The sequence below is a fragment of the Chironomus tepperi genome, unplaced genomic scaffold (genome assembly GCF_022539635.2).
Source record: "Chironomus tepperi strain 1889 unplaced genomic scaffold, CSIRO-AGI_Ctep_v1 contig_376, whole genome shotgun sequence".
NCBI classification, from domain to species: Eukaryota; Metazoa; Arthropoda; class Insecta; order Diptera; family Chironomidae; genus Chironomus; species Chironomus tepperi.
The window spans coordinates 1,960,077-1,988,045 of record NW_027226498.1 but is presented as its reverse complement, the minus strand read 5'-3'; the positions used below and the strand labels follow the sequence as shown (position 1 = coordinate 1,988,045).

The 27,969-nt window shown below is 29.7% G+C and overlaps 9 protein-coding genes across 12 annotated transcripts; 5 read left to right on the top strand and 4 right to left on the bottom strand.

Moving 5' to 3' along the window:
• The first annotated feature begins 33 nt into the window (after positions 1 to 33).
• On the top strand, positions 34 to 1,994 carry St4 (Sulfotransferase 4). Its single transcript, XM_070647228.1, has 4 exons — positions 34 to 127; positions 782 to 1,016; positions 1,202 to 1,527; positions 1,612 to 1,994. The coding sequence occupies exons 1-4, from the start codon at positions 97 to 99 to the stop codon at positions 1,992 to 1,994; spliced, it is 975 nt and encodes a 324-aa protein (XP_070503329.1). The 5' UTR covers positions 34 to 96.
• A 5,388-nt stretch (positions 1,995 to 7,382) lies between these two features.
• On the bottom strand, positions 7,383 to 9,949 carry snky (ubiquitin protein ligase sneaky). The gene is made up of 4 exons (XM_070647227.1): positions 9,360 to 9,949; positions 8,790 to 9,292; positions 8,007 to 8,716; positions 7,383 to 7,943 (listed from the first exon to the last, which is right to left on the bottom strand). Exons 1-4 carry the CDS (start codon positions 9,947 to 9,949, stop codon positions 7,695 to 7,697), a joined length of 2,052 nt encoding a protein of 683 aa, XP_070503328.1. The 3' UTR covers positions 7,383 to 7,694.
• A 500-nt stretch (positions 9,950 to 10,449) lies between these two features.
• Positions 10,450 to 15,669, top strand: atl (atlastin GTPase). Of its 3 annotated transcripts, none has more exons than XM_070647263.1 (6): positions 10,450 to 10,603; positions 11,967 to 12,221; positions 12,285 to 12,627; positions 12,698 to 13,568; positions 13,627 to 13,693; positions 13,754 to 15,669. In XM_070647263.1, the coding sequence occupies exons 2-6, from the start codon at positions 12,003 to 12,005 to the stop codon at positions 13,937 to 13,939; spliced, it is 1,686 nt and encodes a 561-aa protein (XP_070503364.1). In that variant the 5' UTR covers positions 10,450 to 10,603; positions 11,967 to 12,002; the 3' UTR covers positions 13,940 to 15,669. The 3 variants fall into 3 exon arrangements, with proteins under 3 accessions (XP_070503364.1, XP_070503366.1, XP_070503365.1); XM_070647265.1 differs by lacking the exon at positions 10,450 to 10,603 and adding an exon at positions 10,699 to 10,802; XM_070647264.1 differs by lacking the exon at positions 10,450 to 10,603 and adding an exon at positions 11,202 to 11,312.
• On the bottom strand, positions 15,659 to 17,590 carry Usp39 (ubiquitin specific protease 39). Its single transcript, XM_070647266.1, has 5 exons — positions 17,500 to 17,590; positions 17,260 to 17,433; positions 17,038 to 17,201; positions 16,112 to 16,983; positions 15,659 to 15,957 (listed from the first exon to the last, which is right to left on the bottom strand). Exons 1-5 carry the CDS (start codon positions 17,531 to 17,533, stop codon positions 15,711 to 15,713), a joined length of 1,491 nt encoding a protein of 496 aa, XP_070503367.1. The 5' UTR covers positions 17,534 to 17,590; the 3' UTR covers positions 15,659 to 15,710.
• An 88-nt stretch (positions 17,591 to 17,678) lies between these two features.
• Xpd (general transcription and DNA repair factor IIH helicase subunit Xpd) lies at positions 17,679 to 20,508 on the top strand. Its single transcript, XM_070647335.1, has 4 exons — positions 17,679 to 17,814; positions 17,893 to 17,992; positions 18,051 to 18,648; positions 18,710 to 20,508. Exons 1-4 carry the CDS (start codon positions 17,810 to 17,812, stop codon positions 20,302 to 20,304), a joined length of 2,298 nt encoding a protein of 765 aa, XP_070503436.1. The 5' UTR covers positions 17,679 to 17,809; the 3' UTR covers positions 20,305 to 20,508.
• Positions 20,365 to 21,911, bottom strand: Sc2 (trans-2,3-enoyl-CoA reductase Sc2). The gene is made up of 5 exons (XM_070647337.1): positions 21,824 to 21,911; positions 21,731 to 21,761; positions 21,260 to 21,584; positions 20,970 to 21,186; positions 20,365 to 20,905 (listed from the first exon to the last, which is right to left on the bottom strand). The coding sequence occupies exons 1-5, from the start codon at positions 21,827 to 21,829 to the stop codon at positions 20,585 to 20,587; spliced, it is 900 nt and encodes a 299-aa protein (XP_070503438.1). The 5' UTR covers positions 21,830 to 21,911; the 3' UTR covers positions 20,365 to 20,584.
• A 321-nt stretch (positions 21,912 to 22,232) lies between these two features.
• On the top strand, positions 22,233 to 24,204 carry MsrA (methionine sulphoxide reductase A). Of its 2 annotated transcripts, none has more exons than XM_070647332.1 (5): positions 22,233 to 22,507; positions 23,017 to 23,065; positions 23,143 to 23,263; positions 23,327 to 23,587; positions 23,763 to 24,204. In XM_070647332.1, exons 1-5 carry the CDS (start codon positions 22,427 to 22,429, stop codon positions 24,004 to 24,006), a joined length of 756 nt encoding a protein of 251 aa, XP_070503433.1. In that variant the 5' UTR covers positions 22,233 to 22,426; the 3' UTR covers positions 24,007 to 24,204. The 2 variants fall into 2 exon arrangements, with proteins under 2 accessions (XP_070503433.1, XP_070503434.1); XM_070647333.1 differs by lacking the exon at positions 22,233 to 22,507 and adding an exon at positions 22,741 to 22,924.
• Positions 24,205 to 24,736: 532 nt separating this feature from the next.
• Positions 24,737 to 25,645, bottom strand: LOC139095823 (mitochondrial fission process protein 1). Its single transcript, XM_070647334.1, has 2 exons — positions 25,494 to 25,645; positions 24,737 to 25,382 (listed from the first exon to the last, which is right to left on the bottom strand). Exons 1-2 carry the CDS (start codon positions 25,561 to 25,563, stop codon positions 24,979 to 24,981), a joined length of 474 nt encoding a protein of 157 aa, XP_070503435.1. The 5' UTR covers positions 25,564 to 25,645; the 3' UTR covers positions 24,737 to 24,978.
• Positions 25,646 to 26,037: 392 nt separating this feature from the next.
• On the top strand, positions 26,038 to 27,883 carry LOC139096010 (probable tRNA (uracil-O(2)-)-methyltransferase). Its single transcript, XM_070647614.1, has 2 exons — positions 26,038 to 26,406; positions 26,467 to 27,883. The coding sequence occupies exons 1-2, from the start codon at positions 26,046 to 26,048 to the stop codon at positions 27,801 to 27,803; spliced, it is 1,698 nt and encodes a 565-aa protein (XP_070503715.1). The 5' UTR covers positions 26,038 to 26,045; the 3' UTR covers positions 27,804 to 27,883.
• The last annotated feature ends 86 nt before the right edge of the window (positions 27,884 to 27,969 follow it).

Below are 27,969 nucleotides of genomic sequence, written 5' to 3'. Positions count from 1 at the left end.
GTTGAAGAAGCATACATATAGTTTACAAGAATGGCATATAATAACAATAAAGGAGAAAATGAATTTCCTTATGAAATTAAGGAAGCTGTTGGTGACATGAAGGAGCAATTCATTCGAGATTTTCAAGGTATGTTATAGAAAAAGGAGAGAATAAGAAGAAAAAATAAGTAAGGTGGATAATATTGTATTGCTGCTGTGAAGTGAAGTGAAGATTATATAGCAAAAATATAATTTAATAATATAATCTGCTTATGTATAGAGATACCAGTGTTTCGTTTCGTTTCGTTTTTTTGTGAACAGGAAAAGAGTCATTTGTAAGAGAAAATCTCAACTTTTAGCTTAACCATAAGCAGGAAGAGCTGTAAAAATCATTTGACTCTTCAAACTTTTAAATTTATGATGTTACGATCAAAGTCTTAATTTTTATAGATGGAATGGCAATATTGTTATATAAGCTACTTTTGACCAAAAGCTCTTCAACAGAATTTGCTTTCATTACTTTAAGAACAATTGATAATATTTAATGTCAATATTAATCTATAGCACTGTACACAATGAAGCAAATTGACGATTGTGTCATGATGAAAGCATAAAAGCATGATATAAAAAATAACTCATTTTACTCACCACATTTCATACTATAATTAATTGGTAACAATTTGATTTTGATTTCTCATGCACGTACATCATACATTTTCTCACTTCTGTCTTTTTCTCTTTTCATTTCATCTCTCTACATTTATCATGTGATACATAATTCACATAAAGTTATTTTTTGCAGGCCAGCCAACAGGGTTCGTTCAAGTTATGCCTGAAAAATGGCTACTGCCCGATAAATTCAAGCATTGTGCCAACGACATTTATAATTTTGAGGCACGTAGCGATGACGTTTGGATTTGTACATATCCACGCAGTGGGACGACATGGACACAAGAGATGATATGGCTAATCTGTAATGATTTAGACTATGAGACGGCAAAAAAGATAACATTAAATGAACGTTTTCCATTTTTTGAGTGAGTAAGCTTTTCTTTAGCTCCCTATTCTCTATACATAAAGTGATAAGAAAACGTTTCCATCACACGCTTAATTTTACCTTGATTTATTTTATTTGTCACGTTCAAAATTAAAAAAAGAACTGAAACTAGGGGAGATATGTCCGTACTATTTCTAAAATGATAACATAATATATATTTCGTAGGTTTCATCTATTCATGCACGATAAAATGAAGGCAAGATTTTTAAAGGAAAATGAAGGTGAAAAAGGGAAGCGTGATTTGATTGAATGTCTTTGCACGCCAGGCTATAATTTTTTTGCGGAGATGGAAGAGCAAAGATTTATAAAAACACACTTACCTTTCAAGTTGCTACCACCAAGTATCATGACGAAGAAAGCAAAAGTTGTATATGTTGCACGGAACCCAAAGGATGTTGTCGTATCATATTACCATCTTAATAAATTGTATCGAACGCAAGGATATGTCAACGACTTTGAAATGTTTTTCAAGTACTTCTTGAATGATTTATGTATGCTCATTTTTCATAATTTTCTTTTTCGAAAAATTTATGTTTTCATCAATTTTTACACATTTTTTTCTCGTTTACTTTCAGTACATTGGAGTCCATATTTTGAACATATTAAAGATGGATGGAATCGTCGGAACGAAGATAACGTGTTATTCTTATTTTATGAAGATTTGCTATCAGATTTAAGAGGATCATTGAAAGTACTCTCTGAATTTCTTGGAAAGCCACTTCGAGAGGCAGACTATCCGAAATTGCTTGATCATCTTCACATAAAAAATTTCAAAAATAACCCCTCAATAAATTGTAAAAATTTAGAAGACGTAAAAATCCTCTCAAAAGATGCTCAAGGTTTTGTCAGAAATGGAAGTGTAGAAAAGAACACAGAATTAAGTATAAAAATGGTTCAACAAATGGATAAGTGGATTGAAGAAAACTTGAAAGATACGGACTTTCGATTCAGAGATTAACCTGGTATAAATAGAATATTTTTGTACTCTATTTGAGCTATGTATTACATATTTATGAAATTCCATGACAAATAATTATTGGTTTGGATTTATCTATGTAAATTAAGTTACACAATTGTATTACAATTATTACTATTCTAGGTTCTTATTATCCTTCCTATAAGACCATGTTTATGAAACATTTCATCAATCATTCGACTTCAGAATCAAACGTTCTTAATGATACAGACAGAAACTTTTTGTTAAGGTATCACAAGGGAATAAGCATGCCTCCATTTGTCACTTCCTTTCGTAAAATATATTCTGTTACTGTTATTTGATTATTTCTCTATTCAATATTAAAGAGAAAAATTAATATGGATAAATTTAATATTTGTACACATCCATTTGATGAAGCATATTTATATAATGAATAAAGGAATGTTGATTGGATTTTTCTTTATCTACTTGGCATGTTTCATTTGATTCATATCTGATAAGTAAACATCTACGATAGCAAAAATTGCCAAAGGCAATATTGTAATAAACTATTATTATTTTTCATGAACAAAATGATTTTAGTTTACGCTTTTGTTCTTCATCATCCTTACTAGCATCATCATCATCATCATTTGTGTAATCATATGAATCAAGTAAATTCACAACAACAGCAATGCTCAGCATATCGACAAAATTGTCAGGAAATTGAATTTTTTTTTTCAGTTCTCTCATTCATATCTCAACTCCCAACTGAATATGCAAAAAATTTGCTTTCATCTCTTTAACTGTTTTCCCATTCTCACAACTAAAAAACTAAATGAAAATTTCCATTAAACTTTTCGATAAACGAAAATTTCTATTTTTACTAATAAAATTCTATTGCTACATTTGCTTCTACTGTGTGAGTTGGTAAATTAAAACGTCTATATCTGTACATAGATATAAAGATAGATAATTGCATGCATTGCATTATTGATTAAAATTTCTATAAGCACATAGTCAGCAGAATAAAGCACTTTTAATGATTCTCAACCCAATCAATCGATGTGATAGCAATTATGCATTGAATGTACATATATTGGAAAGAGGTTAAAAAAAGATAAGAACTGCATATTAAATGGATAATTAAAGAACATAAATTTCCATTCCTAAACTTTTTTTCTCCCACTTTTTTTTCTGTCGATTGGAAAGTGCTTGAAATGAAAAACAGCAATTAGTTTGCGTCCATTTCCCGCATAGTAAAAAAAATTTATATCTCTTTTCTATCATTTAAAAAGTTCTTTATTATAGTTGTTGCAATGCATTTACCGTTACGAAGAGTGGATAAAAATATTGATCAATGATTAGGTCAATTATATTCATAGGATTCTCTCTACTACCATGTAGTATTTTCTCCAACTCCTTCTCGTCTATTTTTCTCACCAATTCTACCTATTTCTCACTCTGATTGCAATTATACGCTTCAGTAAAGCACGTCTTTTGTTATCTAACAGCAATGAATGGTGGAAAATCTAGAAATATCATGCCCCGACTCGCTTCATAATTTGATTTATTTCTTCTTTTATTCCTTTTTGCATTTTTCTGTTCTCCATTGCCGATGGCACTTTTAGTTATTTTTTTTTTTAATTTTATGTTCTAAATGATAATTTGTTGCAGAAGCAAAATATATCTAATTTTATTTTACTATATCCTACTATTTTTTATTGATAATTTACATTTATGATAGACAATTAGTATACATGATTAGTAAAACTTACTAGGAGCTCCGAGCGACAAAAATGAAGAAGGCTCGCCACGAATCCATAGATTATCTGCATAGAAGCGGCTTCCATTTGGTTTAATTTTTGTCCCTAGCTACAGTACTGAGTATAGTTATTTATAATTTTTCTGTATTAATATAACATAGAATGTTATTGGTTAGCTCTCAAATATTTACTGTATATTCTCATTAAAATATTACAATTAATTAGCACATTGAAGCATTCAAGTGCTCTTCTTATTATGAACTTATTAAAATAATTAAGGACTGCTTTCGATAAGTCATTTAAATTGATTAAATTTGTCAGCTTTATTTATATAGTCAAGTGCATTTAACAGCAACTCAGTTCATTCAATGATCAAGAAATTATCCGAAACATCCACTTACTTAACATGAACTCAAAAATAGTGTCATTTCCTGTCAACTCAAGTTAACTTATTTTACGTGATAATCATAATATGAATTGCTGATGCTTCCGAATATTCACATAATCTCTTATAATAAACACAAATTGCATAACATATAGCAATTGCTTTAACAAAAGTAGTATAATTACAAATGTATTTCATTCGGATGGTACTGTGAACAGTTTATATATTCATATTCAAGCACTTCCGATTAAGCACTTTTGTAAAAATTTGCTTTTATTTTTATGCTGTATATGTATATGTATTACATGAAGAGTAAAGTTATGAATGCATAATTTTTGATTATCAAGAGAGCGCAGTTAATTTAAAGTTCATTTGTTAATTTAAAGGGGTTGATCCAAAAGCCTTGGAGCTGCGGACGAACTTTAATGCAGAGAACGCTTGCCTTTGGTTTTTGGTTTAACAATCCTCATAATCCAGCTCAATACTTGATAATATTTCTTATTTAAATCGGTTATGATAATCCAATTAAAATAATCTTCAAAAATTGGAGTAAATAAATCGACAATGTGAATTATCCACTTTTGTGGTCAATCCTTCCGTTTTTAACATTGAAAAATAAAAGTGAGGCACAGTAAATTTTTAATTGTTGGTGCCATTTCATACTCCACTCAACAATAAAAATATCTATCGACCTCAATTTGCAAAACCATCGAAAAATAAGAAAAATAAATGATAAATAAATAAAAATGAATTGATTTTATTTTTGAACAATGCCGTAATTCTATGAGAAGGATAGAATAGAGTATTCAAAAAATGAAATGAAAACCAATCACTGTTCTATTGTTTGAATTGCGGTCGGCTCTTTAAATAAAGTTTTTGGCATTTGTTACCGATAAACGAAGTGAAAAAAATTTCAAAGTCTTTTTTCCAACCCTCCAGTCCAATGATGCAATAATAGCTTTTTTGCAGTGATTTTCCATTTCAAATTTTTTGCCTCTCAATTATTCGAGATAAAAAAATTATTTATATTCGCTTTATTATGTTATGTGAATTTTTTATCGCTTCCAATCTGGAACTGCTAAAATCATAAGTGCTTTTAAATATTGAATCGAATTAAACAAATTAAATTATATACGCGCATAAATGCATCTATAGGTAAATTTTCAATGAAATGTATATTCACGCATATTGTGCATGTACATATGTACAAAATACCGAATTTCAATAAATAATCGATTTTGATGCAAAGTGCATAATATGTGGTTGAGTTTTTGTTCAACAAAATATCAACCTAGAATAAATAAATGAAATCGAATTCATAAGATTGTCAATAGGGGATACACATAAAAATGGAGTAGGAGTTAAAAAAATCTCGTTGCGATAGTCAGGTTTGGAAATTTTTATTTTAATTTCAATAATTAATTTTACGACTATAATTTTGCATTAAGTCACCATCATCATGATAACTTATACAAAAATAATTTTTTAATTCTACAATTATTTTTAATCATCTGAACTTTTTAATGTACATTTATGCATGCATATCGTATCTCTTCCATCGATGTGCGTAGTAATAAGTACGTACACATACATGCGATTATGGATAATTAAAAATTATTGTAACATTCATTTTTTTTGTGTATACATACATATATTCGAATATCTGATTTTATTATTTTAATGGAACTTCTGTATTAATTGCATAGTCAAATATATAGTCAATATTGAAATTCGTTTCAATAAAAAGTTTAAAATTAATTTAAGTGCATTTCAAAACTTTAATTCATATCAAAATAAAAACTCAATAATTACATTGCACTCGAGTCACGAAAATTGTCTACCTCTCTTCGGTTCTTTATGCAAATTAAAAGCACAGAAGAATTGTTGAAATTCTGATGATAGTAAACATGTGATTCACATTTTTAAGGTACTTACTCCATTAAATAGAAAAGTTGTGTCCAAAAATGTATAGACCAGTAATTTATGTTTTTCAGTCAACAATTTGTTAATATTTTTCATATCATAATCAATGAGTCATTTTAATTCATTTCAATATTATAAGTATTCATAAATTGCCTCAAAATTACCTAAATGAGGTTGATGGTATTATGTTTATAATTTCCTTCAAGTATACTCCGGGGCATAAAATATCGTGTAGGTATCAGTAGAATAATCTTATAAATGGATATCAAATTCAATCAGCAACTGCAAAAAGATATGCTAATGATAAACAAATAAAAATTCAAATTTTATCTAAATTCATTTTCTTTCTTCTTTGGCGAAGATCTTTTAATTTTAATATAAAAGTTATCTTCAGTTTGAAATTAATTACATTGTTGGTAATTAAAAAATTGTCATTACATGCATTTTATCTTTTATTCTAAATTAGAACTAATAAACATCGGAATTTATTTTTATTAAATTTATTCTTAAAATAAGTACCTATTAAAATAACAGAATCTTATCTACATTAACTATAGAAAGAAACTATTTAAATAACCTAGTAAACAGCAAATGAGTAATAAAAAAAAATTATTTACAACACGACTTTACCTTATGTAAAACAACTTTTCATGTGTTTACTAGGTCGATTCAATTTCAGGTTTGCTTTAAAAGAAATTAATTTTAGTAGCTTGAAAATTTAAAAACAATTTTTACTGTCAATCCAAACATGAAAATAGGTTTCCTATTTTGGTTCTTCAATTGTTGCCAAATATTCATTCCACCTTTAAATATCTCATGCACGAAAAGAAGAGATTGAAAAAATTTCCATAAACCATTTGAACCATTTTTCAATTTCAAGAAGCGAAAAATTTTGAGACTACGACTGCTGCTATAACTACATACTTGGAGCAGCAAGAAGAAAAATTTTATATGCATTCGTTCAAAATAAAAGAAAATTTAAACATCCTACCAGACATGGAATGGAATGAATGAGTGAGTGAAGAAAAGGAGAATCGTAACGATAATGGAACATTTCGCTTCGTTTTATTTCATACACACAAAACAATAAACTGAATCTTAATGTCTTTTTATTTTTTTATCGTGATTTTGCACATTTTGATAACATTATTATGGTTACTGGAATAATCCCATCCTACTTCTTCTTACTTTACTTTCATGTGTTTCTTTTTTATTTTTAAAGCAATTTTTTTAAGTATTTAAAAATCTAATATAAAGTTGTTTTTTAAGAAATAAAGTAAACTGCCAGGTTCTTTCTCTAACTGTTCTTTTTATTGTCTTTGCACCTTGAAAATTAGAAATAACGACAGAATAAATCTTGATTATAGATTGCTATAAAGACGATATTAATATCGTTAAAATGGTCTTTATAACAATCATTTCCATTTTTTAGCGCTTATATACATTAAATGGCATCGAAACCAGTGAATGCAAGCACACAGCAACGTAAGAATAAATAAGAAGAAAAGGAGGAAGGAGAGTTGAAAATGTACGGAAATGTCGTTAATAAATTTGAATTATGGTGAAAATTATTACGTCGTCTTCATTAAAAATGTATCTACACAATTCAAACATCATAATCTTATGTTTCTGCTTCATCTACTGATTAATTGTATAATATTTATATTGTCAATTTGAATGCTTGATTCTCTCTTCTTCGACTCTTCGTATATAACAGATTAAACAATTTCTGCCAACGTCAATCCAGCATTGATCACAAAAGATTGCTCCGCATTCTTTCTTGTTGCACATCCAGAAGATCAATGAATTTTTCGTTAATTTGTTGGATTGAACAACATGACATATGAAACACTTATGTCTTGCAAAAGAAAATCTTCTAAAGCATTTACAGACTTTAAGCAACTTTTTGGTAAATTTCTAAATAAAAGGATTTAAATGTCATAACTTTTATAAAAATGATAACTAATTTAAAAGAATTACCGGCAATAATTTATTGACATTCTTCATATCTGCTTCATATTTTATGGTGTCAACTAAAGTTTTGAAAATTTTCTTGCGTTCTCTAAGCATTTTGTTGTACAGAAAAATGATTCGTCTTTTCTCAAATTTTGGATAAAAATAGGCACAGACAGCTCTCTTTAAGCGATGAATGTGGACTTGATTATAAATCAAGTAGATATTCAATGAAAATAGTAAATATATTTGAACTATTGTAAATGATTTGGTGAGAGTTGGATGGGGTAGGCATATGTCATTTGTCATCATGAGGTCAACATTCTTATTTATGTTTAAACCGTTTACAGACGCTCTAATCAAATCAGCAATAAAACCTGTGCCATTGACAGTAATATTCATGTGGTGAAATCCTTCCTGCTCAAATTCAATTCGTGAGTGACGTGCAATAATATCCAATAGTTCGAAATACAATCGATCGAGAAGGATAAAGAAGCTTGCGCCAATGATGTGTAATATTAGCCTTAAAACTAAACTTAAATATCCTTCGAATTCTCGACGAAGCTTTTTTGAACCATCTAAATCAACAATTTTATCAAACTCGATAAATCTGACGGGAAAAATGCTACTTCTTCCATCGTGAATCCTTCGTTCATCAATTTTCTTGAAATAACTTGTAATGTAGTAATTGTTGAAGTTAATGTTAGATAAATAATTGTCATGATATGTGATACTATCTAATAAATTGAAAATTGAGAGATGTACTTTCAAATTGAAACATAAGATAAGTCTAAAAAAGTTAATCTTTACCGTATATAATTTTGAGGTAAATCAATATCATTAGTTTGTCACAGAATCTAAAAATATAATCCATCAATTTGCCTTTTTCATTAAGCTTTCTACTCAGTTTTCTGCCAGTTTCATTCAATGTCTTTATAGTATGTAACTCCTTCGGATTAGTTGCCAAGAAATCAAACGATATGTTGCTATATTCTGACACAAAATTCATTTCTTGTTCTTTCAAATGTGCATATTCATCACCGAAATCAGCATCAATCACGTTTGATGGATCACAAAGATCTTTTACTATGCTTGATGCAACATCATTTAAATTACAGATGAAATCTATTTTTAGTGGTGAACAAATCAAAAAATTTGCTTCGTTTAAACAGTCATCGTAGACTTTTTGGAATGATTGTTTACATTTGGAAGTTCCTCTTTCTAATTGCATTTCACATCGATGTTTCAACTTCTCTTGATATTGTTTGGAATATATCTCTATAGGCTTGACATTTCGGATTTTGCGTGTGCTGCTATTTGATTTATTAGATAGGATTTTGTATTAAATTTTTAACCACATACACAAACAAATGAGCCTACCTTCGATTTGTACTGTTAGATCCTTCTACTTCTTGAATAATTGGAAAAACTACATCCTCAATCTCATTAAAGCTCGCTTGAACTGTGCTTATATTATTTTGCATTTGAATAAATGCGTTGATAAAAGGCGTAATTGCCAAGTCAACTTTGGTTTTCGTTAAATTGTAAGTAAGATATGTCGTGCATTCAAAAACACGTGTAACCTCTTTTGTATTCGACGCAATATTGAGTATCGGACCCGATAAAACCAATGTAATTATAATCGTTTTGATTAAGCTTCTTCCAGCTTTTCCCAGCACTGAGAGCCACATAAGAATAGAAATACATCGAAATTGTGTTGATAAAAGACACATGAACGCTGATGAAAAGCATGTTATCAGTATCGCTAAATTGCTATGTTTGCCAAAAAATCCAATAAAACGTATGATTAAATAAAAAAAAATTAATCCGATGAACAATCCATAAACGAATGCAATAAACTTTTTAGAAATACTCGTTGATGTCCCATAAATTATATCGTGGAATTTTTTTGATTTGGCACACAATCTATTCAAGAGAAAATGTATTGTTTTTAAAAAGATTCCAATCATTTCTTAAATTATTTGTCTACTTTGATCAACATTTTAGTTTTTCCATTAATATCCAGATAAAGTGACCACGTGTTGATAATATTGGTACTCAATGTATTTTCAAAGCTTTTTCTTAAATTTTCAATTAACATTGAATAATGAAAAAAATTCTAAAGTAAATATGAAAACAAGATGCAATAAGTCAATTAAAAATTATCATAGATAAAACAATCAAATTATTAAGTAGTTTTCAGCTGATAAACGGAAATTTCTTTCGAATATTCTTAAAATTAATTTTTGAAGAAAAGCATAACGGTCAAAAAATATTCAAACGTTTTGTGAAAAAAACTGTAACGGGGTCGTTTATAAATTACAGCTGACAACATCTGGGACAATAAATCTGCCCCATTAAATCACATTACACTAAAGGACCCATTCTTTTCATTCATATCACAAAATTCAACTACAAACATATTTTAAAAGAAATGTACTGCAATAGTAGATACTATTAGGCCCCTTCCATTTAAAAATATTTGACGTCATTAGTGAACGAGTCCTGGATTGTCATATTTAAAGAAATCATCATGAAAATTTCTTTTTTTCAAAATTAATCAGGAAAAACATAATAATTGAACATAAAAAGAGTGTTAAAAGTTTCATAAGTAGATTAAAAAGGTGAATATCAAGGAGAATAGCTCAAATTATAAAGAAAATAATGAAAATTTCATAAAAATAAGTTGTGGTGAAAAGTGAAAAGAAAGAAAGAACAAGGAATTATTCATTGTTATCACAAAAATAAGGCATTTACTGATTTTAATTAAATTATTCGATAGTAATCAACTACTTTATGCTGATAAATCATCAAAAATTAATGGTGTGAAACAGATAAATGTTTTTGTGCCAATTTTATTGTTTATTGCGTTGACGATTTCTGTGATTAAAAATAATCCACAAATACACACAGTTTAATAATTTTAAATATTTTCCAACAAAGTACTAATTATAATTGTTCAGAAAAACGTGCATTGAATAGGAATCTAATTAAAAGCTATATCTGAATGTGAAGTAGTTCATTACTTGATTGTGTAAGATATAAATTGAAAATTGTGATCAACAACTCATTCAAAATATTCAAAAAAAGATGAATTAATAAGAGAGATGAGCAAAAAAAAATATTAAGCACTTTTTAGCGAAACATACAGGCAATCCAAAAATAAAACCAGCTTCATCTACTTTCTTTTTCAATTCATGTAACTTGTTTTATAATTTAAAGAAGAAAAAAAAAGTTTATTTTCATTACACCTTTTAGTCAGATTCCTAGTTTTTTTGAGTGATTGTGACTGCCTTCTTTGTTATGACGTTGTGACACGTTTACATATTTTCGGTTGGTGTGATGCACACATAAAAAAGTTAATAGTCGTGATGTTAAGAACGAGACATTGTTTATCAGTTCAACGATTACTATCTTAATTACATAGAAATAAATCCAAATTTGTTAAAGACTCGGTCAATGTTTCCAAAAAATATTTATATTTTTATTATCACACGTTTACAACTGTCGATAAATCAGTGACTAATTTGTTGGAATATTTAATAAATGAATAGATTGACCTTGAGAATATCTGCACATTACACAGTGAATAATTAAATAAGAGAGCACATAGGTTAATAAAATAGAAAGAATTAAGGCAGTGTCAAATTCCATAAACTGTCTATATACACTTACAAAAAAGTTATTTTTTATTAACAAACAAAACTTGTTATTGTGGAGATCATTTTCTATCTCATCTCAAATTATGTCGAATTCTCATCTTAGTGATGTCATTTCTAGCCGGATTATTCACACTTTAAATTTAAGCATTATGTCGCTGTCGTAATTGTCTATTATACAGTCTTTGGCAAAAGGATTATGAGAAAATTAGTCAAAATATTTCTTTAAATATATCGCAAAACCCAGCTGATTCTAAATTTACACAGAGAGACACTCGAAACTCAAAATATCATTTTATTCTCTTTTCTTATTGTTTATATACTTTAGATATAAAGTCGTCTAAGGAAAACGAAAAAACAAAAAATGTCAAGCGGTGGATCAATATTAACAGCTGAAGCTATTCAGATTGTAAAAGTCAATGAGGAAGCTCACACATTTCGGCTATCAGATGAGGACTTAACTAAATTTATCCTGCAAGATAATGTAAAAAATCGCGATGTTGTCATTGTGTCTGTCGCTGGTGCTTTCAGAAAAGGCAAATCATTTCTTTTAGACTTTTTCCTCCGATATATGTATGCACGGGTATGTTCCTTTACAGTATTCTTTTTATTTTTACTTTTTATCTTATTTATTCAATATTTTTAGTACGTTCACCAAAATATGGATGGATGGCTGGGAAAAGATGATGATCCATTGACTGGATTTTCATGGAGAGGAGGTTCAGATCGAGTTACAACAGGAATTTACATGTGGTCTGACATTTTCCTGCATGACTATCCTAATGGTCGTAAAGTAGCCATACTTTTACTAGACACACAAGGAACTTTTGATAGCCTTAGCACAGTTAAAGATTGTGCAACAGTGTTTGCATTAAGTACAATGTTGTCATCAGTACAGATTTACAATTTGTCACAAAATATTCAAGAGGACGATTTACAGCATTTACAATTGTTTACAGAATATGGAAGACTTGCTCTTGCTGATACGGGTAATTCATAAAATTTACATGAATAAGTAAATTTAAACAAATAGTAAAAAATCTATTTTATTTTTTATAGGTAAAACACCATTTCAAAAGCTAATGTTTCTAGTTCGTGATTGGAGTTTCCCTTACGAAGCTGAATATGGTCTAGAAGGTGGCTCTAAAATACTCAAAAAACGTTTAGAAATTCATGACAAACAACATCCGGATCATCAATCATTAAGACGTCACATTCAAGCTTGTTTTGACGAAATTTCATGTTTTTTGATGCCTCATCCTGGATTGAATGTTGCAACGAATCCAACGTTCAATGGAAATTTACAAGACATTACACCTGAATTCAAACAGACTCTCATTGATTTGATTCCTATTGTTATGGCACCAGAAAATCTGATTGTGAAGGAAATTAATGGACAAAAAGTTAAAGCACGTGATCTGGTGCAATATTTTAAGTCGTACTTGAATATTTTTAAGAGTGAAGACATGCCTGAACCGAAAACAATGCTTTTAGCAACAGCAGAAGCAAATAATCTGAATGCTGTTGCTGCAGCAAAGGACATTTATTCACAACATATGGACGACGTTTGTGGTGGAAAAAGTCCATATCAAAAACCACAATACCTTGAAGTTGAGCATGTAAGAGCACGTGAGAAAGCTGTTTATCTCTTTGTAAGCAAACGAAAAATGGGAGGCGAAGAATTTTCAGAAATTTATAAGCAACAATTGGTTGATTTTGTCGAGGAAGCATTTATCAATTACAAGGAACAAAACGAAAGTAAAAACATTTTTAAGGCAGCACAGACACCTGGAGTTTTCTTAGCTGTTGCACTTATTACGTACATTATGAGTGGAATATTTGCCCTCCTTGCATTAGAAACCTTCTGCAATTTTATGACATTAATAATGGCAATTAACATAATTGCTTTATGTATCTGGTCGTACATTAGGTGAGTAAAATGAACGAAAATTTAGTAAGCGTCAACATTCATACCATTTATTCTATAGATATAGCGGCGAGTTTGTAGATGTCGGTGTTAAACTTGATACTTTTGCTGAAAATATTTGGGAATATGTAAGTTTATAAAGAAAATTAATATAAATGTAATAAGTTGACTTATTTAATATTTTTTAGTGTCTGAAACCATTTTATGAAGTATTTCTCGAGCGTCGTGTGAAGGAAGTCACGACACAAGCAGTTTCTGCAGCAACAGGCTTGTCACGCGAAAATGTCGAGACTGCAATGGGACTCAATCGCTCAGAATCAGTTTCTTCAGTCACAAAACGTAATACACACAACGGAAAGCCTAAAAATTTATGAGATCACGCTTACGCTGAACCAATCAGCGATGATTCACCAACAAACAACACTGTTAATAGCTATGTTAGCAATAATTTTGGAGTTTCATCGTATTTTGTTAATTTATTGCAACGTTTTTCATTTAAACCATCAGAATCCAATCTTAATAGCACTGTAAATGAAAATCACTCAAATAATAGTACTAATAACAATTCACAACTGCGTCGCACTGAGAATGGTTCGAAAAATTCAAGTGGGAAGCGGAAGAAAGGGCGAAATAGGAAAGTGTAAGAAGATATTCATACAAAAAATAATTGATAATAATAATATATTAGAAATCAGGCAAAACTTAAATTTTCGAATATTTTCAAATAATTTTATTTCTGTTCAATTAGATTTTTCTTTAAAAATTTCAAGTATCATTTTTTTTAACGTGATTATATCTTCAGTGCCTATGAAACAAAAAAAAAAAAGAACAGTAATGACTATTTTTTTTTTTATTTATGAAAGCAATTTAGTCACACCAAGTAAGAAAACCACCTATTATACAAAAGTGAATTTTTGTTGTGTTTCTTATGTTTAATATTATTAAAAATATCAAATCCAGAGTTTCCAATAGTCTTCGCAGTCAGTCAGCAAAGATAATGAATTTTTGTGACCCCATATTTAAATGCAATTTAGATTGTTAATTGCATTGATGTTATTATACAGTGGTGTCCTCAATTTGAATAGAATTTTTCTTGATAAGAATTATTTTTCAAATCGAGGAGCTAATGTAATATGTAACAAATATAAATGCACTAGAAACAAGAAAAATTGATTTATGGAACAAAGAGTGATAAAATTTTATTGATAGCACAAAATTTATAAAGATTTCTAGTGAATTATTAGCAACCATCCGAAAAACATATCTGAAGCTCTTTTTTATGGCATTTGATGGTGATTTGTTGTTTCTTTTTTTGCTATTTTCTCTCAATATTATGTTTAATCCTTCCGTAAAATGCATTATATATTCCTCTATTCAATGTTGAAAAGGATCTTAAGAGATTTAAAATAAAAAAAGTAACTAGAATAGAAAATAGGACGAAGATAAAAAATAATAGAATTAGTCATATATATCTATAAAGAAAACTTATCAAATAACATTGGTGAATGGAGAAATATATTTCCTTTTCGAGAGGTATTTCAACGTATAACAAATACCTTTTTATTTCCAATAACGAATGAATGAATGTGCCAAAATCTTGCGTTATCATCATCCTTTGAGCTTTTTCCCCTTCAATGTCTTTAAGGCTGGTTACTTTCTTTGTGAATAGTCAACTTCAATTAAATCTAAATGTGATTACACAAATACTGCATTTTAGGTTGTTCCTCACAAAAAATCAGCCATCAACAATACTTTTTGCTTTTATTCCGCATTTTCCCGTGATTAAAGATGACAGCCAGGAGTAGAATCAATTTGTAAAATTTCAAATTATTAATTTTTGATAATCCTTAAAAAACATTCTGTAAAAGTGATTCAATAACAAGCAATTGTAAATTTATTGCTCAATCAATGGATTTATTTCCCCATTTTTCCTGAAAAACAAAGTTTAAATGATTGTACTAAATTTCTCATCTTTGTGGCTTTCAAAAACAGAAAAAGAATTTAAAAATTTAAGAGACGAAATTTATATTTAAAGTAACAAATTTAATTTAAAAACGTTGTGTTTTTGATGATAATAAAAAATGAATTAAAGGTGATTTGAAAACCATTTTTTTTTTATTCCTTAAAGTCAGCAAAAACAAATCTTTAAGAGCCTTGTTGCTCATATATTTGAATATAAGCTTCAGTAAGTGTAATCATTTGTGGCAAAATTAAAGTGACATGCAAATCCTGCATTTCAAACCACTGATTTGTTGCTTTATGTAAGATGTGAGCTCTATAAGTACCCTTTCCTGGCTCACCATCATGGACTATGTTTGCAATCAAGTTATATCGCGTCTCTGGGTGATTCTTCTTATGTTCTGGTGTAAGTATATCTCCGAAATCTACATTTCTACAAAAATCAGAAAAATAATAACGAATTTTTAGAATTTAAATTTTAACGGATTTAGTTAATTTGAAAATTATGTTAAAATCTGAATCATAAAATGTACTAGATTTAACAAAATTCAAATCAAAAATTTTAACGATCTTAATTAATGACTTACTTGACTGGGAAATTGACGATAGTTGGATTTTTGTCAACGAAAAATGTATTTTTAGTGAATCGTTTGATGTACAAAATGATAAATTTAGGCAGTATTGTGATCTCAAATCGTTTCATAAAATTATCTTTATATGACTTATATTCTTTCTCAGTGACTCCATTAAATTTAGCCAATAATTGATACAAATTAACTTGTGGAATGATGTTCTCACGAAACTCATCAATGAACAAGGGTGGTGGAGGTAAGTCACAATTTAAATAAAGGAAATTCGATGTCTCAATTGTCTCTTGATATTCTTCAGTCGCTAAAAGCACTTCTTTTTGTGCATCGTCGCATTCAACAGGTGGAATTTTTCTCGAATAAATTTTCATTTCTCCCAAGAATGTTCTATTTATAATGCTTGAATTTGGATTCTTATTTCCACGAAGCTGGCGATGTAATTCATGCAAAAACCATGTCAAGAAGTCTATTGGATCACTTTGCTCAATAATTTGAAACTTTTTATTGCTCCACAATACAACAGCTTGTAACATTTCATGAGGTGATACGTGTGCTTTAAAATTTCTCGGATTCCACAACTTCCTCATTAATTCACCAAACCGCTGGACGATTGCAAAAGGAGAATCACCCGACGATCTCTTAATTTTGGCATAACTTAGCTCATTAAGAAAATAATCTCTTATTGGTCCAACGTGAGAAAGTGCTTGTAAAACAACGTTACAATAATCATTTGCTTTGATATTATTAAGTCCAACGATTCCTGGATGATATAAAGTTCCATCAAGCGTTCTGGAGGTTTTTGCTTTTTCAGCATCATCGATGATCTTGATGTCATTTTTAGTAAACGTTGGATTCAACACATACTTGATGTCCTAAATAGTTACAGGGATAGTAATCAAACAAAAAAAAATGTAATGTGTACTTACATCTAGGGAAGAATCGATAATCTCGTAATTATCCGGCAAGCAATAGAACCGAAGACTCAAAAGATTCAGAAAAACATGATGCGATTCACCGACTGAATGCGTATAGGCATGAGTATTATTGCCTCTACCTTGAAAATACTTTCCACATACAAGACACGCATAAACTAAGGAATAAAAAGCCTGTAAGTTTATTTTATAGGTTTAAAATTTAGCTACACTTACCATTGATTCTTGTCAAGGAAACGGAACATAATTTCTCAAAATCAAAGTCCAGGACATGACGATTGATAGTATCCAAGTAAGGACATTGCTTAACAATCATCTTTTCTTTTGGAATTACCGGTTCCTCATCATCTTCATCCTTAATATCCAATTTTCTCTTTAAAAGCTTTTTTTCTACAATATAACAAAGTTAAGTTTTTTTTTCTTAAATAATTTATAAGTCAAAATTATTTAATTTACCATTATTGATTAAAGTTTCAACTTTTGTAGTCATTTTCAGCGTATTTAACTTATTTTTCCTGTCTGTGTCGTTTACAATTGTTTGTTTACGTTTAGCTTCAATTTTAAATTATGTTGAAAACATGCTGCTGCTGTCCAAATGTCCATAAAAATCGTTTAAAAAAAATAAAATACCTAACTTTAAAAATTTATCTATTTAATTAATTTAAATAGGAAACACCGAAGATAAAGTGAAATTATACGATATTTCTTAATAAATAGGCAGTTGGTGATTGAAAAATATCAAAAGATTTAATGATATATAAGTAAAATGAGGTAAACACATTGAGAAATAGAACCGGTACAAAATACAAAGAACTAGAAATAATAATTCAATGCTTTACTTAAAAATAGATTGACTGTCGACGGATTGTTAGTATATTTTCCTTATGATTACATCTATCCTGAACAATATGCTTATATGCTGGAACTTAAGAAGACTTTGGATGCAAAAGTAAGTAATGTAAATAAATTTCATAAATAAAGGAAAATCTTAATTTGGAAATTTTCAGGGACACTGTTTATTAGAAATGCCTTCTGGAACAGGCAAAACGGCAACACTTCTTTCCCTAATTGTTGCGTATATGATCGAGAATCCTCATGTAGTCAGAAAATTGATTTACTGCTCACGTACAGTTCCCGAAATTGAAAAGGTAATTGCTGAGTTACAGAATTTGATGGCATATTATGAAAAGCATTCACATGATAAGCCAAATATCACTGGTGTTGTGCTTAGCTCTCGAAAGAATATGTGCATACATCCTGAAGTTTCTAGAGAAAAGGATGGCAAATTAGTTGATGCAAAATGTTACGGATTAACAGCAAGTTATGTTAGAGAAAAACAGCAATACGATGAAACAGCTCCATCCTGTCAATATTTTGAAGGATTTCAGAATGAAGGAAGAGAGTCAAATCTACCAACTGGTGTATATTCCTTAGATGATTTGAAGGAATATGGTAGACAAAGAAATTGGTGTCCATACTTTACTTCCCGTTTTGCTATTGTTCAAGCTCAAGTCGTGGTCTACAGCTATTATTATCTTCTTGATCCTAAAGTCGCCGATGTTGTTTCAAAAGAACTTGCTAAAGAGTCTGTCGTTGTTTGTGACGGTATGATATCGATATTAATTTAACTAAATAATTTCTATTATTAATTTCTTAATATTTACAGAGGCTCACAACATTGACAATGTTTGTATAGATTCAATGAGTGTTCGTATTAATAAGAGGGTAATAGAAAGAGGATCAACTGCTCTAGTGACGTTGGAAAAAATGGTACAAGAAATGAAGGAAGATGATCAAAAGAAGCTTCAAGAAGAGTATGCAAAAATGGTCCAAGGACTAAGAGATGTCTATCAAGCACGAGAAACAGATCGTATGCTTGCTAATCCAGTTCTTCCTGACGACATTTTAAAAGAAGCAGTACCTGGAAATATTCGTCATGCTGATCATTTTTTGGGATTTTTGAATCGATTCATTGCTTATTTGAAGACAAGATTAAGAGTTCAACATGTCATTCAAGAATCACCTGCAGGATTTTTGAAAGATATTCACGCTAAAGTGTGTATTGATAGAAAACCATTAAGATTTTGTGCTGAAAGACTTCAGTCGTTGTTGAGGACATTAGAAATAACTGATTTAAATGATTTCGGTGGACTAACTGTAATCACACATTTTGCAACTTTAGTATCCACTTATACCCAAGGATTTACAATTATTATTGAGCCTTTTGATGATAAAACTCCAACAGTTTCAAATCCAATTTTATATTTTAGCTGTCTTGATTCATCAATTGCCATGAAACCAATTTTTAGACGTTTTCAGTCTGTAGTTATTACTTCGGGTACTTTAAGTCCAATGGAAATGTATCCCAAGATCCTAGACTTTTCACCTGTTGTCATGAGTTCATTTACTATGACTTTAGCACGTCCATGTCTACTTCCTGTTATAGTAACACGTGGTAATGATCAAGTTGCTATCAGTTCAAAATTTGAATCGCGAGAAGATACAGCAGTAATAAGAAACTATGGACAATTACTAGTTGAGACAGCTAAAATTGTCCCTGATGGAGTTGTTTGCTTTTTTACATCCTACATGTATTTGGAATCTGTTGTAGCATCATGGTATGATCAAGGAATTATTGATACACTTTTAAAATACAAATTGTTGTTTATTGAAACACAAGATGCAGCAGAAACGTCCTATGCTTTGATGAATTATGTCAAGGCATGTGATTGTGGACGAGGAGCTGTTTTATTAGCTGTTGCTCGAGGAAAAGTATCAGAAGGAGTGGATTTTGATCATCATCTCGGACGAGCTGTTCTTATGTTTGGTATTCCTTATGTCTACACACAATCACGAATTCTAAAGGCTCGTTTGGAATATTTAAGAGATCAATTTCAAATCAAAGAAAATGACTTTCTTACTTTTGACGCACTCAGACATGCAGCTCAATGTGTTGGACGTGCTATTCGTGGTAAAACAGATTATGGAATAATGATTTTTGCTGATAAGAGATTCCAACGTCAAGACAAGCGTGGGAAATTGCCAAAATGGATTCAAGAATATCTAACAGACAATTATTCTAATTTGAGTACTGAAGAAGCCATGCAGCTTTCCAAAAATTTCTTGAAGCAAATGGCTCAGCCTTTTAATCGTGAAGATCAACTCGGATTGTCGTTATTAACACTTGAACAACTGAAAAGTAATGAAAAGGAAATCATCGAGAAACATCTTAAAAATCAAGCTCCGATGGAAATTGAATAAAAACATTTTTGTAAAATTTCAATGCTGAGACTTAACAAGAATCAAAATAAAACAGCTTAGTTCCCAATTTCTTAAAAAATTTATTGCAGATCAAGATTTTTTTATCTTGTTTAGGTAATTTGTTTAAATATTTTAAACATTAATTCAACATATCCGAAATCCCAAACCATTTTCCTTTCCAAATATAGAATTTTAGCCTTTATTCGCACACTTAAATATCCTATCAACCTGATTAAAAGAAAAGTAACTAACTGAAAGTGTTATTTTGCACAGAACAAATTTACAAAATAAATGGAATGATTGCTTTTCTGTTTTTCGGATATTCTTTGAATTCCTTTTTGTAGTTTCTGTGCTTTCCTAAAGCCCAGACTGCCATTTGATAAACTCCAGCAAGTGCAAATAAGAATGCAGGAAGGCATTGTGTCAAAATTGAGAACGAGAGCCATGCAAGGAATTCATAAGTGTAATTTGGACATGAGACAAAGTTGAAGAGTGCAGTTAAAGGATTTGCATCAGCAACTGGAATTTTTCTAATTGATGTTCCTGGTGGTCGAAGATTTCTCAAATTGATGTGAATCGACAAATTTCCAAGTTCACTTATCTGAATAAAAAAAAATAAGATACCGTTATGTTTTACATTTTAGAAAAAATATAAAGCAGCTTACCAAAAATCCTCCGAGTGCAATATAAACTTGAGTCATACATGGTGATGTAAATTGTGGATGATTAACATGATAGGCAACATAGGCTGCAAATCCCCAATAATAAATGCAGTTCTTAAATAAATTGCGTAATGGCATTGTTGCATGTGAGAATCGATGAACGAAAATAGTTTCAAGAAGTCGCTTTGCATAGTGAATTGTCCAGCAAGCAGCAGCAATACTAAAATAATAATTAATGCATATCCAATAAGTGATACTATATAATTTAAAACGCATTAGAATTAAAAGCTTACTGTGCAGTTTGACTAATTTCTGCTGACGAATCTCCATAAAATAACCATGGACGTTGATAAATCCATAAATATACAAGTAACGGTCCGGCATATTCAGCTAAGAATACTGTACTCCATCCAATTTGTGGACCGAGATCTTTTATATACAATTTACTGCCGTTTCTCAAATTTAGTGATTCCATTGTGTCGGAATCTTTAAGCATTTTTCCCTTGACTTCCAATCGAAGTGCCTGACGATGAGGATGCAATTTCTTATTACTTGAATGAATTTGTGTCTTCAAGTCTTTGATCGAAGTTGTTGACTTTACGTTGCATTTTGCCAAAACTGTTGATTGTTCAATACAGTTCAAACATAAAATGAATAAAAAAATAGAAGAGGAAGAATAAAGAAAAAGAATAATAATAATTAATTTATTCCGGCCAAAAGTCAATTTTTAGAAATTAGAAGGAGGATTGATTTTTTTTTCTTACCTTTCGAGTTGCGAGAATCCAAAACTTCAATCTGTAATGCATTAACCAATTATTATTTATCTGATTATTTATTTAAATTTGTTATAAACTTACCTCCATCTTAATTAATTATCGAGTATTGCGAGAAAATAGAAATTTGTTCAAACTTTTACCTTTAATGTTGGCCACACACTGTCGTACTAGAGTTTTACTAAAAGCGCGTTTTGCTGTATCAAGAAAATTTCTATACTTCTTCGAGCACAATTTACAGAAGTAAACGACATGCCTACTTACATTTTTACTGAATTCTGTTTTTAATTCTGCAGGATTAATTTAAATTTATAAAATTAAAATTTTCATATCATTCCAATCCAAAAGCCCATCGAAACTTCATTTCAATCATAATTTTAATGCTATGTATAAAATGTCGAGGAAGACATTTCAGAGCGACTATAAATGCGCTCTTTTATTGTCTTGATCAAATGTCTTTACATTTACAACAACACTACTCGGTGGTTGATTGTTTCGCATTGGATTTATGTGAGTGAAAATGATTGTGAAATCCGCATTAATATTTTAGACTTCCATCCATTATCATAGCTCAGTGTTAATTCAGTAATCAACGAATTGAGTTGCTTTCTCATAATACAATATAAATTAAATTAATTTAAGAAGTAAAGTTTAAATAATCAGTATTGTGAATTATTGCAATCAAAAATGTTGAAAACCATCTCGGACAATATTTCAAAGCTGACCTTGAACAAAAAAGGAACTAGTTCAAGCGACGATGAATCCAAGGTAACGAACATTATACATATTTCTTTTTTTTTCGTAATTTAATCACGCAAAGGACATGACAAGCAATTAATATTGATCATACTGATCGATCATGCTTACAGTAAATTTTAACGAAAATTTATCTCCAAAATTTAAAAATTTGTTAAGTAGATTCTTATTGGTTCATTTATATGGTTTATGTGTGTTATTCTTACATACTTTCTATATTCTTATTTATGTATTGTTCATCATCGTAATATAAACAAAAAAGTTGTGAGGTGGCTGCAGATTTTCGTTTAATTTTGCAAAGTTAAATTAAAAATAGTTAGCTAGTCAAAAGTATTTTTAATTAATAAAAATTATAACATGGCCTTGACATTTAAAGGGTTTTCTTACTTGCTCTCTATTGCGTTCTTAGTGTTTTGCTACTTCTACGGAGTAAGAACAAAATTATGAAATTCTTAAATATTAGAAATTGGAATTTTATTAGTTTAAATTATGTTAATTTCATAAATACACGCAATTTGCAGAAGACGCTTCCCGTACCAAAACATGAAATTGAGACACCATTCGAGAAAGGTAATATTTACAAAATTAAAACTAAATTCATTATGTCATACTGACAGCTAATTAACATTTTGTGTTGATATTAATAGCAACTTTTGGAATGGGATGTTTTTGGTCATCGGATAGTCTTTATGGTGCTCAAATAGGTGTTTTGAGAACGAAAGTTGGATATTCTGGTGGAACCCTAGATAATCCAGTTTACAGAAATTTGTAAAATCATTCATTATGACTCATTACATTCGTTTAGTAATATTTCATTTTATAAATTTACAGAGGAGATCATACAGAAGTCATCGAAATCCACTACGACCCAAAAAACATTGCTTATGAAAAATTGCTCAACTTATTTTGGAATAATCATGAATATGGTCTTACAACGAAAATAAAGAAGCAATATGCCTCAATAATTTTTTACCACAACGATGAGCAGAAAGAAATTGCTGAAAAAAGTAGAGAAGCGGAACAGAAAATACGCACTAACGAGACAATTATTACTCAAATTGTCAAAGCAAGTACATTTTATCCTGCAGAAGAGTGAGTATCTTTCGAATAATCTTGTTCTTATTTATTTGTTTCTATTAAATTAAATTTCATAAGTTATCAACTTTTGTTTTATCTTATAAAAGCACTTTATGCACTCTTAAAAGCTAAGATAAGCATAAATGGAACAATGACAATTAACTTCAAATTTTCTCTCAATATCATGTAGTTATCATCAAAAATATCGTCTGCAAGCTCACAAAAAACTGGCTAGTGAATTAGGCCTTTCTCCAACATCCTCAAAATTATTACAAACATCACACGTTGCTGCAAAGTTAAACGGCTATTTAGTAGGAATTGGTGGCTCAAAACAATTTATGGAAGAAGCTGAAAGCTTGGGACTAAACGAAAAACAAATCCAATACGTCCTGAAGTATGTTAAGGAAAATGAAGGAGGTGGATTATCATGTTAAATGCATTCACGAAGTTTACTAAAAGATATTTGTCCAGAAATGCATTTCCAATGTGAACTAGAAGATTTTAAAAATTTAACGGCTTGTCGAAATTTGAATTTTTTCAGTACTAGATTTTTAATTAAACTTTGTCAACACGTGGCTTAACGATTCCATAAATTTCTTTTAGTAAAATGATTTTCCATACAAACAGTATAATCAGCTCTTTCTTTGACTTATTTATGCATGTAATTTATTAAAACTGTTTTAATTATCTGAAGAGTAAAAACATTCCAGAAATGTGGAAAAGACATATTTTGAGAATGACTTATTCAATAATTTTACCAGACGTCTATTTTTCTAAACTATAAAATGAAATTAATGAATAATCATGCCTATCTATCTACACAAATTCAGAGCTTAATATATATATACATACTAGAACTATGTGTCTTGTTAAATTTATCGCAGTTAATAATTATTAATAAACCTTTCAATTTTTCGTTTAAAAATTGCATTGTAATAGCTTATCGCTTAGAACTGCTACTTGAGACTTTATCTCTATTTCAGAACAATTTTTGCAGACGTAATGCTAGACGCTACTCAAATCAATCATTTTTGTCTTATCATTATCTTAGAAATAGGTATTATCCAAAACTCATCGACCTTGTTCCTATTCATAAACGTGATAAAATAACCGTTTGTAAAGTCATGCTAAGAGTAAAAAAAATAAAACAAAAGCTTTTAAGTTATTATCAAACTCTGCTTCTTTTTACTTCGTTTTTTGATTAAAATATCTTAATCTTTCGTTTTATTTCGTCTAATAATTTTAGAGTCAAAAAGAAAAGTTAAATTCATTGTTAAATAAATTCGAATAAATGAAATGGCAGCATAAAGTGTTATGCTAAAGTAGATAAAGAAGTTTTTGATTCTGTTTTTATCAGAAATACTTGCACCATAATTTTCGTTTTGTTTGCTTGGAAGATCAATGTTTCAAAGATTATTTAAATATTTACGATAAGTATTGTCCATTAATTTATCCACTGTGCGATCGATTGGATGTATGATGAACGGAATTGACGATAATCCAACAATTGTTGGAATCCATTTTCCGAGTTTGTGCTTAAATTTAGCCGCTTTTAATCCTTTACCGACAGCCCAGCATATTCTATTAATTGTAAATCCAGGAATCGCAACAGATGCTAGCATTTGCCATAGTACTACATCTCCACCAGTAATCAATGATTTTGAGACATTTCCGTTTGTACTTTTGAACGTTTTCATGGATTTATCATAAGTGTCAGCAAAAACATATGCTATTGCTAATCCATAGCTTGCATGCACCCATTTTTTATCAATCAAAGGTCTAAAACTTTCTCCCAATTCATTTGAATAGCCTATATAATTGATAACAGGAAGACATTGATTATATTTCATTGAAAAAAAATAACATTGCATCATCGTTGCAAAAATAACCAAAATATTTATGTATAGAAATCAATATTTACCTAAATATCGTAACAAAGAATCTCTATAGATGTCATATTCTTTAATTTCACCTTTATCCTTTTCAATCATATTGCTTTTCCTTTACGAATTTAAACTTTTTCAATTGACACACAATTTCAAATAAACACACGAAAATATGATCCTTAGTCAATGGCCTATACTAACGATCACGCATGAAAAATTGAATAATATAATTTCATTCGCTGGTTTGCTCAGTGGATATTTAAAAAATAATAATAATTTTGGAATCAGCGAGATCTGTTCCGTAAAATCTGTTTTCGTACTGTACAAGACTTGTTGTTTCAAACATTCCTTTGTTTGATTCAAAACTCATGAAGTTCAAAATTTTGTCTTCCTTTTTAATTTTGAACATCCGTTACTTTTTGAATCCTAAATTTCCATTCATTTCTTTTTGTTTAAAAAATTGAATTATCAACAGTTTAATTAACCTATAAAAAAGAAGTTAAAGATCCACAAATCAATCAAAAATATGATAATATCATAAAAATTGACGGGTCATAATTTCTAATGTAAACAAAAAATTGTGTAAAATGTTGAAAGTAAAAGATTTAATACATTTTGATAAGGAAGTACAGGTTGATGCCTTCTATCATGCTGTACAAATATATTTGAAGAAGCCACAAGTTGTCAATAGAAAGTTAAACACATCAAAAAATATATTAACAGCAAGAACTAAAGTGAAATCAGAAGATCTACTAAAAATTTTAAGTTCTGCCAATGAAACAGCTGATGATTTGCTTATATTAAATGGTATAGAATGTACAACCACAAAATTAGAAGATGAATTTAGCCATTTAGACGAACATCAAGAAGAAACGATATTTTCATTTGATAAAATCATCCCTAGAAATATTGCAAAGCATAAATTATGTTTTCAATTAACAATATTTTGTAAGAAACTTACTGTAAAATTATTAAACATTTGATAAACTATTGTTTTTCTTTTTTCAGGTAAAAAAACTAATTCCGTTAGCTTCTTCGCGATAAATGATTGCACAAAAATTTTACCTGATGTTTATTACACTATTAAGTTTTGCGATAAACAACTCCAATTATTACTAAATTTAAATGATTTCGAAGAAGAATCCAATTGGCTTCAATATGTGCTAATTAAAAAATTGAAAAACTGGATAGAGAGCTATGAGGAAGATAATAATGAAAGAATCGAAAGTCATTCTTTAATTAATGATGAGGAATATTCGTCACTGTATGCAGAATTAAAAGAAAAATATGGACGAAAGTTTGAAGAAATTTGGACTGAAGAAGTAACTGACCCGAAAAAATACATTTATGAAGACATTGCTATAGCTGCTTATTTAATAACATTTTGGAAAAGTCATACTGAAAGAAAACCAAGTTTTATTGATTTAGGATGTGGAAATGGATTATTAGTTGCTATTCTAAGTCTAGAAGGATATAAAGGCTATGGAATTGATTTAAGAAAGAGGAAAATTTGGAGTAAATTCGACTCAATAGTAGATTTAAGAGAGGAAACGTGGTCACCGTCAACAGCTCTTAATGATATAGATTGGATAATCGGAAATCATTCTGATGAACTTTCTCCATGGGTTCCTGTGGTTGCTGCTCGAAACAACATGTCTTGTAACTATTTCTTATTGCCTTGTTGTGCGTTTGAGTTTTCTGGCACAAAGTTCCAACGCAAAGGTCCAATGAAAAGTCTTTATATGAGCTTTATTGACTACTTATCAGAAATCTCTACAGTTTGTGGATTTAAAACGACATCAATTGATCGACTTAAAATTCCAAGTACCAAAAGAATATGTTTAATTGGAATTAATAGAGTTTATCAACCTAATGAGTATCATGAATACAACGAAAAAATTCAAGGATTTATTGATGCATCCAATAAGACATTCACGCCTCGCGAAAAAGAACTTAATGTACGTAACTGTACAAAAGTCGATAGGAACTTATCTGAAAGAATTGTTAGAACTATATTTGATGCACTCTTATCAGAACAAAATTTTGTAGAAGAAACCAATTGGAATTGTGGAAAGGAAATGCATTTATCTGATGCTGCATTATTAATTTCGGCTGACGATCTAAAAAAGTTGAAATCTGAAAACGGTGGTCTACAGACATTACTAAGAAATAAGCATCAAATATTTGAAGTGAGAAGCGGGAAGTTAAAAATCAGGAAACCAAAACGAATAGCAGAGAGGATATTGACAAAAAAAATTGTTTTAAAATCGAGCTCCTGTTATTTTCATTTGTATCATAAGCAAGGATGCCCATTAACAGATGAAGAATGCTGTTATAAGCATTAATTTTCTAAATTGTCCAAAAAAGAGGAACTGTAATAGAAATAAAGGAATGCAACATGTTGTATGACATTTGAGTTAACGTATTTTGAAGGATTTGAAAAATTGGTAATTTTTTTGCGGAACCCAAATTGATTTAACGGTCTGAAAAATTTTGAATTTCTGATCGTCG